The 17,452-nt window shown below is 33.0% G+C and overlaps 1 protein-coding gene across 1 annotated transcript in view; it reads right to left on the bottom strand.

The window, feature by feature from the left end:
• The window catches only part of LOC106082115 (homeobox protein homothorax), a 359,165-nt gene that overhangs the window by 11,105 nt on the left and 330,608 nt on the right, over positions 1–17,452 (bottom strand). Inside the window, exon 11 of the mRNA XM_059363270.1 lies at positions 16,411–16,559. Within this exon, the coding sequence (XP_059219253.1) occupies positions 16,411–16,559 (149 nt within the window). The remainder of the gene's footprint in view (positions 1–16,410; positions 16,560–17,452) is intronic.

Raw genomic sequence — 17,452 nt, 5'->3', positions numbered from 1 at the left:
TTGTTAGTACAAGACATATAAGGGATTGCCAATATGGGGTAGTACACGCCAATTTAAATATTGGTATTAAATAAGTTTAAAATATTAATTTTTAAACGAAATCGTAAGAAGAATGTAATTTCCTACACAACTCACTGTCTCAAATATCAGCGACATCCAATAATAAACGCGCCTTTTATGACCCCACAACCTTAGATCGAGAGATCGGGCTATATGGCAGCTATATCCAAATCTGAACCGATCTGTGTCATATTGCAGAAGAATGTCGAGGTGCTTAATTAAACCCACTGTCCCCAATTTTGGCCACATCGGACAATTAATGCGCCTTTTATGGGCCCAAACCTTTAATCGAAAGATCGGTCTGTATCGCAGCTATATCCAAATCTGAACCGATCTGTGCCATATCGCGGAAGAACGTCGAGGGCCTTAATTTAACCCACTGTCCCCAATTTCTGCCACATCGGACAATAAATGCGCCTTTTATGGGCCCAAAACCTTTAATCGAGAGATTGGTCCATATGGCAGCTATATTCAAATCTGGACCGATCTGAGTCGAATTAGCAACAGATATCGAAGGGCTTATCACAACTCACTGTCCCAAATTTCAGCAAAATCGGATAAAATATGTGGCTTTTATGAGCCTAGGACCCTAAATCGTAGGATCGGTCTATATGACAGCAATATCCAAATCTGGACCGATCTGGATCAAATTGATGGAGGATGTCGAGGGGCCTAACACAACTAACTGTCCCAAATTTCAGCAAAATCGGGTAATAAATGTGGCTTTTATGGGCCTAAGATCCTAAATCGTAGGATCGCTCTATAAGGCAGCTATATCCAAATCTGGACCGATCTGAGCCAAATTAACAAAGGATGTCGAAGGGCTTGTCACAACTCACTGTCCTAAATTTCAGCAAAATCGGATAATAAATGTGGCTTTTATGGGCCTAAGACCCTAAATCGGAGAATCGCTCTATATGGCAGCTATATACAAATCTGAACCGATCTGGGCCAAATTGCAGAAAGATGTCGAGGGGCCTAGCACAACTCACTGTCCCAAATTTCGGCGACATCGGACAATAAATGCGCCTTTTATAGGTCCAAAACCTTAAATCAAGAGATCGGTCTATATTGCAGCTATATCCAAATCTGGACCGTTCTAGACCAAATTGAAGGGAGATGTCGAAGGGCCTAACATAACTCACTGTCCCAAATTTTGGCGACATCGGACAATAAAAGCGCCTTTTATGGACCCAAGACCTTAAATTGAAAGATCGGTCTATATAACAGATATATCCATATCTGAACCGATCGGAGCCAAATTGAATGGGAATGTCCGTGGGCTTAACACAACAAAATGAATATACCCCCATCTTTCGGTGGTGGGTATAAAAGGTTATCTCTTAAAAATTTTAATCAAATATCTAAACTTAGGAATATTTTTAAGTGAAAATTTTTAAAATCTCAACTGATATGTGAGCAGACACTGCTATCCACATAAATCGCCTTTGGATATAAAGAAAGTTACTCCAAATCTATATAAAATAAGTTTATTGCATCGCAATTACTAACCGACTGTCTACTCTTATGTCCATCCGTTCACCTGCTGTTTGTCTATCTGGCATCTGTCTGTCTGTCCGTATGTCTCTACGACTGTCTGTTCGTCTGTCTGTCTATCCGTTTGACTTTCCCTTTGTCTGTTCGTCTGTTTGATTGTTTGTCAGTCTGTTTGTCCTTCCATCAACCCATCTGTCTCTATGTCAATCCGTCTGTCTGTCAATCCGGCTGTCTGTCTGTCCATTTATCTCTACGCCTTTCTCTCAGTCTGCGTTTTTAATTTTTTCATTTATTTATTTATTTATTTTTTTTTTGTATGGAATACCCCATACACCTCTACAAGGATATACAAGATTTAGCATAAGAAAACGGTAAATTTCACGCAACAAATGACAACTTCGACAGATAGCACAACAACAGCAAAAAGACTTGTGATATTTTATGTTTTGTTAGTTGAAAACACACCCACTCATACAAAGGCTCCCACACACACACACACACACACACATATACACACTCATTTCATATTCAATATACAATAGAATGCTTTACAATTCCTTTGGTATATCCTATGGAATAGATGTATTGATTATTTTACAAAATGTACAACTGCACAAGTCGTTGAATTGCAGTTTTATGTTATTGTCATTTGCTATTGGAATACTACACCCCCCCCCCACAACCCCCAAAACAGGTCAACTTTCCCTATTGCCATATTGACTAAGGATAGCAACTTAGAATGCATTTCGTCTTTTTGGCATAACAATGTAATGTAAAATGCAATGCATTGCAATGCAATTGTTGTGGTATAACTTAGGACATATCCTAGTATGGAATAGATTTGTCTTTTGCATTGAGTATGAGTGTGTGTGTGTGTAATGTGTGTGCATGCTGGTAGTTTTAACAAATCGTAGGGCGTGTTTTATATGTATTTGTTTTGCAAACCATAAATTTCCTTAAAATATGTATATGAACGTACGTTTGAGAATGTGTCTGTGCAGGATATAAAACATTCATATTACATATTATTGGCAGATTGCTTTGAAGGTCCTTTATAACATTTGCATGCATGAATCCATGCATATTTCAATGAGTTCTTGTATATGCTAATACTTCAAGACGTTCATTGTTGTTGTTCAAATTGACCACTTTGACCACTCTGTAGTCATCGTTTTTGGTATCCACTGATTGCTGTACTGGTACTCTGCTACTCTTTTGGCTTTTTGGCATTATGGCAGGAAATGGGAGGTGTATCCCTCTGTTGTCTCCCATTGATAATGTAAACATGGGCAAATATAATTAAAATGAAATTAATTGCTGACGTTTGTGCATTAAATGGTATGAATGAAAATGGATATCGTTAGAACTACCATTGAAAATGGAAAGAGAGGAAAGGTTAAGGCAATAGTTGAACTCTGAATATGGAAGATATGGGGAAAGACTAGAAAAGATTTAGGATAAGATCTAGCATCGAAACGGATTTTAGGACAAGTATTAGCAATATCAGAGAAATTTTAATCTCACAGGTGGATTCAATGTATGACAGAAGACCAGATTGGGCATCAAGTAAGGTATCTCAAAGGGGCCTAACCTAAAAAAAGGTTTTTTTTTTGGATTTTTCATACCTTCCACCATAGGATGGGGAAATACTAATTTCGTCATTCTGTTTGTAACTACTCGAAATATTCGTCTGAGACTCCATAAAGTACATATATTCTTGATCGTCGTGACATTTTATGTCGATTTAGCCATGATACAATGACTTCTACAATGTTCAGCATTCGTTTATGGTCCGAATCGGACTATAACTTGATATTGTTCCAATAGCATAAAAGTTCTTATTCAATTTTTATTGTTTGCCTAAAAGAGATATCACGCATAGAACTCGACATATGCGATCCATGGTGGAGGGTATATAAGATTCGGTCCGGCCGAACTTAGCACGCTCTTACTTGTATCACCTTAAATGTTACCCAACTTATTTGCAATTATGCAAAACCAAAAAAAAAGAAGATTGTCACCTTTAAGCCAATGAAATCTGCAATCATGCAAAATTTTTACACAATACTATGTTAATTAAAATTAATATGTGTTGTAAGGCTAATTAAAAATTATTTGAATATTTTTGTAATATATTTTTTTGTTTGCCCCCTCCAACACTCATCTGTGCAGCATTTTATAACTGATTAAAATGAACAACGACAACAACAACAATACTAACAAACACCTCAATTAAATAACAGCCTAACAACGGCCAGCAACTCAAAAGTATTACCAGACTTGGTGGTGGTATAGTAGGCAACGACGTTATTTTGACCATTGCATTATACTACACGGCTGACTTTTGAGTTCAAGTTTTACCACTTAACATTAAATGCAATTAGACAAAAATACAAAAAGCAACAACAATCAACTGCATATAGGAATCTGAATCTATAGATGCGATATAGGATGTATGTTCATTTATACATTTCTACAATTATTATTATTTTTTTTTTTTCTTTTTGAAAAAGAAGAAAAAATTTTTACACACACACACACATCAACTCTTGAGCTTGGAGATAAGATCTAAAAGTTGTTATAATCAAACTTGCTACTAGGTTTTCCACTGTCAGCCACAGCAAGCTAGGCAGCTAGCCAGCCAACCAGCCAGCCCAGTTGTTGCTGACGTTTGTTGGCTGTTTTCAGTTGGCTTTATGACCGTTGCTGCTGCTAACGCTTAATAGCGTTTAGTTAGCAAATAGAGAAAAAAAAAAAAAACAAATAATAATGACAGCAAACAACTTTAGGAGATATAAGAAAAGAAGGGTGGCCAAAAAAAAGAAAAAAAAAAATAAATAAAAAAAGGAAAGTTAAAAATAATTAAAAAATAAATAAAAAATTATAAAAATTTAAAAATATCAGAAAAACTAAAGAAGTTTTATTCTATTTTTTTATTTTGTTTTATTTTATTTTTTTTATTCTATTTTATTTTATTTTATTTTATTTTATTTTATTTTATTTTATTTTATTTTATTTTATTTTATTTTATTTTATTTTATTTTATTTTATTTTATTTTATTTTATTTTATTTTATTTTATTTTATTTTATTTTATTTTATTTTATTTTATTTTATTTTATTTTATTTTATTTTATTTTATTTTATTTTATTTTATTTTATTTTATTTTATTTTAATTTTAATTTTAATTTTTTATACCCACCACCGAAGGATGGGGGTATATTCATTTTGTCATTCCGTTTGCAACACATCGAAATATCCATTTCCGACCCTATAAAGTATATATATTCTTGATCAGCGTGAAAATCTAAGACGATCTAGACATGTCCGTCCGTCTGTCCGTCTGTCCGTCTGTCTGTTGAAATCACGCTACAGTCTTTAAAAATTGAGATATTGAGCTGAAATTTTGCACAGATTCTTTTTTTGTCCATAAGCAGGTTAAGTTCGAAGATGGGCTATATCGGACCATATCTTGATATAGCCCCCATATAGACCGATCCGCCGATTTAGGGTCTTAGGCCCATAAAAGCCACATTTATTATCCGATTTTGCTGAAATTTGGGACAGTGAGTTGCGTTGGGCCTTTCGACATCCTTCGTCAATTTGGCTCAGATCGGTCCAAATTTGGATATAGCTGCCATATAGACCGATCCTCAGATTTAGGGTCTTAGGCCCATAAAAGCCACATTTTATATCCGATTTGGATGAAATTTGGCACAGTGAGTTGTGTTAGGCCCTTCAACATTCCTCGTCAATTTGGCCCAGATCGGTTCAGATTTGGATATAGCTGCCATATAGACCGATCTTCCGATTTATTGTCTTAGGCCCATAAAAGCCACATTTATTATCCGATTTTGCTAAAATTTGGGACAGTGAGTTGCGATGAGCCTTTCGACATCCTTCGTCAATTTGGCCCAGATCGGTCTAAATTTGGATATAGCTGCCATATAGACCGATCCTCAGATTTAGGGTCTTAGGCCCATAAAAGCCACATTTTATATCCGATTTGGATGAAATTTGGGACAGTGAGTTGCGTTGGGCCTTTCGACATCCTTCGTCAATTTGGCTCAGATCGGTCCAAATTTGGATATAGCTGCCATATAGACCGATCTTTCGATTTAAGGTTTTGGGCTCATAAAAAGCGCATTTATTGTCCGATGTCGCCGAAATTTGGGACAATGACTTGTGTTGGGCCCTTCGATATTTGTCTTTAATTTGGCTCAGATCGGTCCAGATTTGGATATAGCTGCCATATAGACCGATCTCTCGGTTGAACAATGACTTGTAGTTATAAGCATTTGGTCTAAATCGGATGATATCTATAGAGCTGCTATGGGGCTTAAGGTATGCATTTTTCACTGGATTTTGACGAAATGTAGTTCACATATATACCCGAGGTGGTGGGTATCCAAAGTTCGGCCCGGCCGAACTTAACGCCTTTTTACTTGTTTTATTTTATTTTATTTTATTTTATTTTATTTTTTTTTATTTTATTTTATTTTATTTTATTTTATTTTATTTTATTTTATTTTATTTTATTTTATTTTATTTTATTTTATTTTATTTTATTTTATTTTATTTTATTTTATTTTATTTTATTTTATTTTATTTTATTTTATTTTATTTTATTTTATTTTATTTTATTTTATTTTATTTTATTTTATTTCATTTTATTGTATTTTATTTTATTTTATTTTATTGTATTTTATTTTATTTTATTTTATTTTATTTTATTTTATTTTATTTTATTTTATTTGCATTTTATTTTATTTTATTTTATTTTATTTTATTTTATTTTATTTTATTTTATTTTATTTTATTTTATTTTATTTTATTTTATTTTATTTTATTTTATTTTATTTTATTTTATTTTATTTTATTTTATTTTATTTTATTTTATTTTATTTTATTTTATTTTATTTTATTTTATTTTATTTTATTTTATTTTATTTTATTTTATTTTATTTTATTTTATTTTATTTTATTTTATTTTATTTTATTTTATTTTATTTTATTTTATTTTATTTTATTTTATTTTATTTTATTTTATTTTATTTTATTTTATTTTATTTTATTTTATTTTATTTTATTTTATTTTATTTTATTTTATTTTATTTTATTTTATTTTATTTTATTTTATTTTATTTTATTTTATTTTATTGTATTTTATTTTATTTTATTTTATTTTATTTTATTTTATTTTATTTTATTTTATTTTATTTTATTTTATTTTATTTTGTTTTATTTTATTTTATTTTATTTTATTTTATTTTATTTTATTTTATTTTATTTTATTTTATTTTATTTTATTTTATTTTATTTTATTTTATTTTATTTTATTTTATTTTATTTTATTTTATTTTATTTTATTTTATTTTATTTTATTTTATTTTATTTTGTTTTATTTGCATTTTATTTTATTTTATATATTTTTTTTTAAATCCCCTAACCCCTGGCAACACTAGCCACCACCAACACTCAACCGCCTTTAAATAATCATATATAAATGCTTTATTAGCCAAAGCAATTTGGTTGATGTTGTAGTAGAATCGTCAGTGGCAACAGCGGCACTATTGGGGCTATTAGAGCTGTTGCTCTGAATGTTTTCTATGGTGGCATTTGGATAGGAGGAGGAGATTTGTGTTTTGTGTATAATTTTGTTGTGTTTTTTTTTTTTTATTTTGCTATAATAATATTTAGCCGGCCATATTTGTTAGCAAAAGGTAATGATGAGGTGGGGTGGGGAAACTTAAGTAGGGGTGTGGGTCCCAACAATACGCAAAATCATTAATGGCTGCCATTGGTTGTCTAGCCTCTCAGAAAGCTCTCAACAAACAGCCAGCTAACCAACCAAACAGCCATTTAATGTCGAATGAAAAAAAAAAAAAAAAAAGCAAACTCAAGATACCAGATAGATGATAGCAGAGATATAGATATGACGTTAAACAACTTTCACGTGTAAAATTTTGAAAAAAAATATACCAAAAACAAATATCTGCCCGTTATAGAAACCAACACAAGAAAGACCAAGTAGAGATTTGTTAAAAAAAAAAATAATTCCCAGCAAAGGCAATTTTTGCACAGAAAGACACTTAGAATTTAAACAGAAAACAAACCAAATGCCTTTTTCTTAGCAAACCAAAAGATGTTTGCTTATCTGAAACTAGCATTAAATCCCAACAAGTCTCATAACCCTTTTTCCTTAATCCTCTGTAATACCTTAAAGTGTAATTTGGTGGTCAGTTTAGTTGGTTATCCTAACTTCCTGTGGCTGCACAAACAAAATATAAAATTTTATTAGCTAAGGAATTTGCCCATGTACTTCAAAGCCACCCCACTTTCTTGCCCTCTTTGAAAAGTAATCTTAATGGCTAACCCTGTTTGTAAGGTTGGCAAGGCAAAAAACAGAAGATGCACTAAGGAAATCATGATTGAACTTTTTTCTATGATTTTTTTTCTTCTTCGATTTAAAACTACTTTTGCACAACGATTTTAGTTGGCCATAAATGAAGCATATCAAAATACTTTTTATTTCCGGTCACTGGATAATATCAAATGGAGTCATTTCTTGGCTGACTTTGGGGACCAAAAACCAGCAGTCATTTGTGTGTAAAAAAAGGGGTTAATGTTTCATTTCATGACCAGTTAAGGATTACATTTATAGTTGTTTTGAAAGGATAACGATTTTAGCTTCTCTTTTTTTTGTGGCGTAGAACAATTTGTTAAAAGATTTGGCCATAAGATTTTAAGGGCAATTTGCAAAAATAAACAACAATCACTTTGATATGGAAATTTTAGTTTAAAAAATCGAAACATGCCCCCTCCATGCAACAAAGAAACCCGTTTAAAAGATAATTTCAGTAAGAAATTTAAATATTATTTGATTCATAAAAAAATTGGATCTTTTCATAAGATGACAGAAAAATCTACTGCACGCAGAATAAACAGATTCTCCATTGCAAATTTGTTCCATGAACATTCCATTAAGGAAATAAGGCAAACTTCTCACATATCACTGAGTGAAGTCCGATTCTAATGTTAAGCTCAATGAAAAGCGACCTCCTTTTTATAGCAGAGTCCGAAAGGCGTGCCGCAAAGCGACACCTCTTTGGGGAGAAGTTTTAACATGTCATAGTACCTCACAAATGTCTCCAGCAATAGGAGGGGATAACCACTTCTGAAAAATTTTTCTGATGTTCTCGCCAGGATTCGAACCCAGGCGTTCAGGGCCATAGGCGGACATGCTAAGCTCTGGGCTACGGTGGCCTATATAAATAAAGTAAGTCATGGCCCTCTTTTATCCCATTGAAGCCCTAAAAAAGACAATTTCATTCCTAAAATCACTGAAGTGCCTTTCAAACTGTAATTTTTTTTTAAATATTACTTAATAGACCATGCCCCACACATGGAAATTTGTCCATCTGTAAGTAGGTTGATGCAAGTCCTACTTCTTTCCAATTAGAACCTTGAAAAAGTCAATTAAGTTTTGGAAAACACATGAAATGATTTTCAAACTGTAATTTTTTTTATTTTTAAATTTTAAATCACAAACTAACCAATATGCACACGTGGAAATTGAATTCTCTGTAAATTAGCTGATATAAATAAGTCCACCTTCTTGCCATTAAGGCCTTAAAAAAATAATGTGGTTTAAAATTCGTGAAGTGCTTTTCAAACTATACTTATTATTTTCTAATTTTAAATTTAGTAAATTCATCATGCTGCACACATGGTATCCTTAGGGTAACCTTAGAACGTTTTGCTAAAATAATGCTAGACTAATGACATCCCATTCAAACCTCAACAAATTCAATTCAATTTAAAAATTCATAGAGTGCTTTTTAAAGCTTTTCAAACTTTTTAAACTTAGTAAATTCATCATGCTGCACACATGGTGACCTTGGGGTAACCTTGGAACGTATTCCTAAAATAGTGCTAGACTAATGACATTCTATTCAAACCTCGACAAATATAATTCAATTTAAATATTCATAGAGTGCTTTTTAAACTATAAAATTTTGTTAATATTTTTTACTTAAATAAAAAATTAAAAATAATAAATATGCTGCAGATACAGTTACTCCATTTCTATCAAGCAACATAATGTATGTCTTATGACTCTTCCAATAAAGCCTCAAATAGTTTTTAAAAACTGGGATGTGCTTTTCAAACTACGGCTTTGTTAAGACTTTTAATATAATTTCTTTTAGAAATAAACCTCTCTTGACAAACGTAGTATTCTTTGAAAAGATAATGCAAGTCTTATAAATCTCCAATTAAAGCCTACAGAAAACAAAAAGTTCCTAAAATCTATGTAGTGCCTTTTCAACTATATGTGTTTATTTTTTAATTTTAAAGTAAACCATGTTGCCCTCATTATGGCTGTATTATTTCTTGAAGAGATAGTGGTTTTCTTTCGATTTTCCTATTTGAAACTTGAAAAAATCAGTTAGATTCCAAAATTAATAAAGTGCTTTTCAAACTTTAAATTGTCTAGTTTTGCTTTCGTTTTGTGAAAATTAACCATTTTGCACACACGCTACTTTTTATATTTCTTTGGCGATATTGTGTTTGTCTTGTGTTTCACCCACTAAAGCCTTGATAAATCAAACAACTTCTACGAACTATGAAGTGCTTTCTAAACTATTTTTTTATAATTTTTGTTTGTTTTTACTTTCATAAAAGTTAAGTTGCACATATGACAATGGTAGCATTCTATGGTAAAACAGTATTTGTCTTAACACTTTAACACTTAGGTCCGGACAATATAAATTGGTTTCTAAAAAAACCCTTTAGTGCTTTTCAAACTACCAATATTTTTTTAATTTACAAAAAAATAACGTTGCAGATATTTAGACTATGTGTTTTCTTTGCGAGATAGGGCATTTGTTATGACTTTCCCATTGAATACTTTAAAAAATAATGTAATTTCCATAAAAGCAGTGCTTTTTAAACTACATATATTTAAATCTTGTTGCACACATGAAAGCGGTAAAACCTCTGCGAAAGATAAAACATTTCTAAGTAATCTCTTGTTTAAGGCTAATAAAAATCAATTCGTTTGAAAAAATTGTATTTAAAAAATGCCATTAGGGATTAAACTATCCCTAATTTTCTAAAATCTTAAAATATTTCTGGTTGTTATTAATTTTGATTTTTTATTTTTATTTTTCTTAAATTTTTCCTCCAGTGTTTGTTTTCCTGATTCTTTGTTTTGATATTTGCAATTTTGTTTAATTATTACAGCATAAGTGTGAAATGCATATGAATGTCATTTTGAGACAAAGTCCATTTCATTTATTAATTTACCATACAACACAATAATTAATTACTGTCACGCCTTTAAGACAACAACAAAAACAACAACAGCAGCCAACAGCAAGACGAGCAACAGCCGTCATAACAACAACGACAACGACGAGTTGCAAAATGTCTAAACTGAATGACTGAGTGAGTGACTGCCTGAACAGCACACAGCACAATACACAATTCTATGGTTTTTGAAGAGCAAAAACATTTATCCATACTTACATGCAAACATATGTTAAAAGCAAAAAAAAAATTTAAAAAAAAAAATTGAAAAAACCAAATCCAACCACATAGTCGACATAGGCGACAGAGGACAACGAAAACCATCAAACAGGCCACAAATGAAGAAACTGTTGTTGTTGCATTTGCTTGCAATATGGCTTAAGAAGAAGAAGAAGACTAGCGATATGATATTTGTCGTTGGCCTGTCATCAGGGGTGTACCCCAACGTCGTCATCATCGTCGTCTTCATTTTGGCGTTGTTTGTTCCTACGTTGCATGGTGTTGTCAAAGACATTAGAGTTTCAGACAACGTATGGTATTACCAACACCCAATAATGGTACCATACACATACCCAGTGGGTTTTTGGGGCTAGACGCGCACGACAACGACCAAGACCAAGACACTGATGATAAGCGGTGGTTGGATGAAGGGGGCAAGGAGTAATGTTAATTGTTTGTTTAAACTTGGAAACACTATTTAAAGGCAAATTTATTTCAAATCATACTTTAAAATGTAATAAACGTTTCAGTCTCAACTTGGGCAGGGTCTGAAGGTTTCAACTTTGATGAATTTAAGCCCAAGCCTCATTTAGAGTGAGAGGTTGTGTGGCAGTGTCATGACAAGTTAAAAACAAAAAAAACAGAAAAAAACTTTTCCCTTACAGTTTTGTTGGTTTGGTTTGGTTTTTTTTTTTGTGTGCTACGTTTTGCAAATTTGCAAAGAGTTTCTGGAACGTGTGGTCTGTGTACGAAATTTTTGTTGTTTGAAGTGGAACGTTGTTATTGTTCTTGCTTACTGGCTGGACTGTCTGTCCTTAGCAAGCAACCAACCAAACAGCCAGCCCGCCAGCCAGCTATTCATCCAACCATCCATTCGTCTCTTTGTCTGTCTGTCCGTCCGTCATTGCATACGTCTGTCTGTCCTTGCTGGTGAAATTGTTGTATGAATTGTCGCCTACAAATGTTAACGTCGCCATGCGCAAATTGTTTTGTAGACATTTTTCTGTTGCTTTACTCTTTATTATGGTTGTCGTTGTTGTTGTTGTTGTTGCGAATGTACATTAAAATTAAAACCATCCACACCAAAATGTGACTGTGCAAGAAAAACGCACACAAAACTACAAAAACCATTCATTCGCATATGTAGCTGTGAAAGAAATTGCATTGATGGTGTTAAATAGCGAGCCCAATAAAGGCCAGAGAGCTGCGGCAACGGTGGTGGTGCTTACGCGAAACGCAATGCAATGCAGGGGCAGCAGCAACAGCAACAAAAAGAAAACGAGTGCACATGTTATTTTAAAAATAGGCGGCCTTTAAGGCGTCAGCCATTATGGTTTATATTATAACTAAGGCGAACAAAAACCATACCAAAAGAGGCAAAAAAAAATAAAACAAAACGGAAAATATAACGAAAAACGCCAAATTGTTTGCATTAAAGAGGAAAATTTAAATTAAGCACTTTTAGGGGGAAAGCAAGAAAGTGTGGAGCGGCAAAGCAGCACCAAAAAAAAAAAAGTTACAAAAAAAGCCAAAGAAAATTTAAATTGTCATCAAGACAAAGGAACAAAGGTCGCTTATGTAGGAAAAGAAAAAAAAATGAAGGGGAATTTAAAAAAAAAAAAATTTAATGTGAAATAGAAATTGAGTGTTTTGTACTTGTAGTATATATAGATTGCACACATGAATGTCTTAGGTACCGGAAGTAAGATAAGATACATCCAACTACTTTCCCATCAAAGCTTTCCAAAAATCAATTCGTTTGTTTATTTTGTAAAGCATTATTTAGAACACTGCGTTTAATTAGTGCATTACATAAGGTAACGTAACCTAACTATATAGTGCACACATGAACGCGATCATCACCATTTGCTAGCTATTGCATGGTACACTATTTCCCCGCCCAAGCCATAGGAAAATCAATTCGTTTTAATAAATGAGCCAATTATTTATTAGGAATTATTTCAGAACCTTTAAAACCAGTGAAAAAGACTGCATTTTTGAAAAAAGCGACGCTGCTTATAAAATGAGCAAAATGCTTTACAATATACACAATTAACGTCTAATTACTCTCTTATTAAAACTTAAAAAAAAATCATTACACAGAGCCAGATTAGTTAGAACATAACGTAGCAATATGTTGTATATAGGAATATGGTTTAACCATGAGAGAGCTTATTGAGGATGAACAATTTTTATGCTAAAGCCATAAGAAAATCAATTCATTTGTTTATTTTGTAAAACATTTTTTAGAACACAGTGATTGATCAGTGCAGTATATAACGTAACGTAACGTAACCTCACTATATGATGCTCACATGAATGCGACTATCACCATTGGCAAGCTATTACACGTTACTCTATTTTCCCGCTTAAGCCATAAGAAAATCAATTCCTTTTAATAAATGAGTCAATAATTTGAAGTTATATCAGATCTATTAAAATAGAAAGAAACTACATTTTAACAAAATTGATGAGCAAATTGCTTCTGTTTTACACAATTTACGTTTTTTTGCTCTTTCATCCAAACCTTAAAAAAAAATTATTACGTAACGCCAGATTAGTATAGAACGTGACGTGGGAATATCTTGTACACATGAGTGCGGTTTTATCATAGGAGAGCTTATTAAGAATGAACAATTTTTTTGTTGAAGTCATATGAAACTCAATTCGTTTGTTCGAATAAGACAATATTTGAAGTATTTGCATATACCATAGCAATGACCTCCTTTTTTATGCCTAGTCCGAACGGCGTGCCGCATAGCGACACCACTTGGCATTAGTAAGGGGATAACCACGGCTGAAAATTTTTCTAACGTTCTCAACGGGATTTTTACCCTGGCTCACTACTTTCCCGCTTTCCCCACTGCTTGACTCACTACTTTCCCGCTGAACCTATAAGTAAAACAGTTCGTTTGACTCAACGCTTGATTAGTGCAATAGGTAACGTGACCATACTATATGTTGCACACATGAATGCGATCTTTATAATTGACAAGCCAGTACTCGACTCACTACTTTCCCGCTGAAGCCATAACAAAAACAATTCATTTGGCTCAACGCTTGATTAGTGCAGTACGTAACGTAACCTTACTATATTGCACACATGAATGCGATCTTCATAATTGACAAGCCAATGCTTGACTCACTACTTTCCCGCTAAAGCTATAAGAAAATCAATTCGTTTGATTAATTTAGCCAATAATTAAAATGTATTGCAGAACCAAAAAAAGGTAATCCATTAAAAAAATCATTGTGTCAATTTAGTAAAGTACTCAAAGTAATTATATGCTGCACACACGAAAGCGGTTTTGACCATAGGCTAGCTTAGGCATGCTCCTCAAATTCTACGCTACAGCTATAACAAAATCAATTCTTTTGTATAAATGCGACAAAAATTAAATATTATCTTGAAATAATTAAAAAAAAAGAAAAATACATTTCAAACTAAAACTATGCTTAACACGTGATTAAGATATTGTTTTCAGATAAATAAATTTACTCAGTCATTATAGTTTTTTGGAAAAAACCCTAATGTAAAGCCAATTTTGTGCACACATTATCGGAGTTTTCATCATCGGCAAACTAAAGCATGATTCACATTTTTTCTGCGGAAACCATAAGAGAATCAATTCATTTGTTCAAATGGGAAAATTATTAAAGTATTATTTCTGAATTTTCTTAAAAACTTAATTTCACCAATTTGAAAATCAATACGTTTTTAAAATCTTCTCGGTATTATGTCTAAGTTAATGGCAAAAAATATATTCATCTTAGTTTGTGAAAGGAATGGGACAATCCGATATGGCTTTTTTGCCTGAAGACCCAATTTTACATAATTATGTGTTTTTTTCTGTATTTCATGCCATTTATGTCATATGTCACTTCATACAATTTGCAATAAATTGGCCTAATTGATAACAATTGAAAATGAAGTGGCCCTTAGAATTCATCAACAAGAACATACACCTGAAACCTTTTAACCTTAACCTTGGTAAAAAAAAAACAAAACTCTAACAACTGCTACTTCCACTATCCCATACCAAAAAAAAAAACCATTCGTAACATGCTTATTTCATGGCAAAAAATGTTACACCCTCCTTCATTTTTTTTATAATTTCATGCAAAAAAAACTGAACCCCAATAATGATAACATGTTCCACATATGTATCAACATGGCATTGTGGCAATTGTTGTGGCATAATGGCATATGCATTTCAGCATTAGGGCCGAATCCCTACATATCATTTAAGCATAAAGTAATTTTTAACAAAGTGTTTCATTTGCACAATGTCTCGACATTTATGTTGCAGCAACAACATCAAATTGTAGGTCGTGCCAACCCAACACAAAATGTTTTTGAGTGCAGCAAAAGATTGTTTGTTTGCAACAACACGTAGGGTCTTCTTGTTGGTTTCTGTTTTCTGAAGACTACGCCTGCGCCTTGTTTAAACACCAATACGCACAAGAAGACGAAACAAAAAACAACAACAACAACAAATCCACTTTTAGTTTTCGCTGTTATATGTGTTGCCATTATTACTGCTGTTTTGTATTTGTTTGATGGCTGACTGACTTGACTGAATTGTTGTAGGTATGTCCATATGAATGACGATGATGATGACGACTAAGACGACGCCTGACAAAAAGGGGGACGTTCATGCATATATTGGAAGCCGTGTGGCTGGAATTGCCACTTTGCTTCGCAAAGAGAGAATGGCTTAAAGTTTTCCCCGTCTTGGTTTGGCTTATTTGCTGTCTCAGTGAGTGAGTGGCCCAGACACACAATGCGTTTGTGGCCTATGGTGTTCAGCCTATGCTATGCCAGTATGTTGCATTATGCCTTATTCGTTATGTTATGGTGGCTGCAGAGCTTAGCGTCGCGCCTGTAAGCCAGTTTTAGCTGTAGTTATGCTGTTTTTCTTCCATTTTAATTTTGTTTGTGTTTTTTTCTTTGTTTTTGATAATTATAGGCTACTAAACGGTTAATTATCGACATTTAATATGGCAGTCGTTTTGTTTGGTTGGTCGTCATCATGGCATCATGTTTGACTTAAAAGTCTTGGTTTCTTATTCGCTCGCGTTTTTTGTGCCGTTTTGTTTCATTTTATCGCACATGTGCCATATAATATATACAAGTATTTATTTTATTCCTCTATACACTTGGAATTGAACTCCCCCCACTTTTTCTATACAAAATGGCGTGAAGACATTTTTCTTTAAATAGAGCTTTGAAATCAATTTTTTTACTATTTTTAGCTAATAAGTATGGTACATACTAGGCTTATAATCATAGTGAGTTTGAATTCTGTACTCTATACTTACCGTTAAATGTTGGAACAGCCACGCTCTTAAGATATTTGTTGCTACTTTTGGGAAAATGCCACGTTTCTTTTGGTTCTTTTTGCCATTCGCATCATCGTCTTCTTCGCCTGTGCCCTCACCACTACCTATACTGGCATTGCTGGCATCGCCTGAAATGAGAAAAAGGAGGGATAACATAAGTAAAAGGAAAAAAATACGATTTTGATATGTACGTAGAAATTTTATGAAATTATCCCGTAAAAAACTTAAAAAAATCCCCAAAAATGTTAAAAATACCTCACATATGTTTTTTTTGTATTTAATAATTGACTTAATTTTTGTATTTGGTTGCTTAAATAGAATTTTTATATAGTTTTTTTTTATTTTTGGCTATTTGAAACTCATGCTATTTTGTTTTTAATACCCCTTTGTTTTGTTTGTTCTCTCATTATTTTTTTATGGTTTAAACTTCCGTTCCCAGTTTTTAGAATAAAATCATAACAACTTTTTATGAATATAAATAAAAATATAAATATTAAAAAAAATTATGACTTCATAATGACCATGGCTAATTATTAACTAAATCTGGCCATGAAATGTAACAGAAAAAGCAAAACAAGTAAGACAATCACAATATTTGAGTGCAAAAAACACAACTAATGGAGGACGAAGGAAGGACGGACGAAGGAAGGACGGACGAAGGAAGGACGGACGAAGGAAGGACGGACGAAGGAAGGACGGACGAAGGAAGGACGGACGAAGGAAGGACGGACGAAGGAAGGACGGACGAAGGAAGGACGGACGAAGGAAGGACGGACGAAGGAAGGACGGACGAAGGAAGGACGGACGAAGGAAGGACGGACGAAGGAAGGACGGACGAAGGAAGGACGGACGAAGGAAGGACGGACGAAGGAAGGACGGACGAAGGAAGGACGGACGAAGGAAGGACGGACGAAGGAAGGACGGACGAAGGAAGGACGGACGAAGGAAGGACGGACGAAGGAAGGACGGACGAAGGAAGGACGGACGAAGGAAGGACGGACGAAGGAAGGACGGACGAAGG

This window comes from Stomoxys calcitrans, chromosome 2, assembly GCF_963082655.1.
Source record: "Stomoxys calcitrans chromosome 2, idStoCalc2.1, whole genome shotgun sequence".
Classification (NCBI taxonomy): Eukaryota; Metazoa; Arthropoda; class Insecta; order Diptera; family Muscidae; genus Stomoxys; species Stomoxys calcitrans.
The sequence above is the reverse complement of the archived record's forward strand: the minus strand, read 5'-3'. Positions and strand labels throughout refer to the sequence as shown.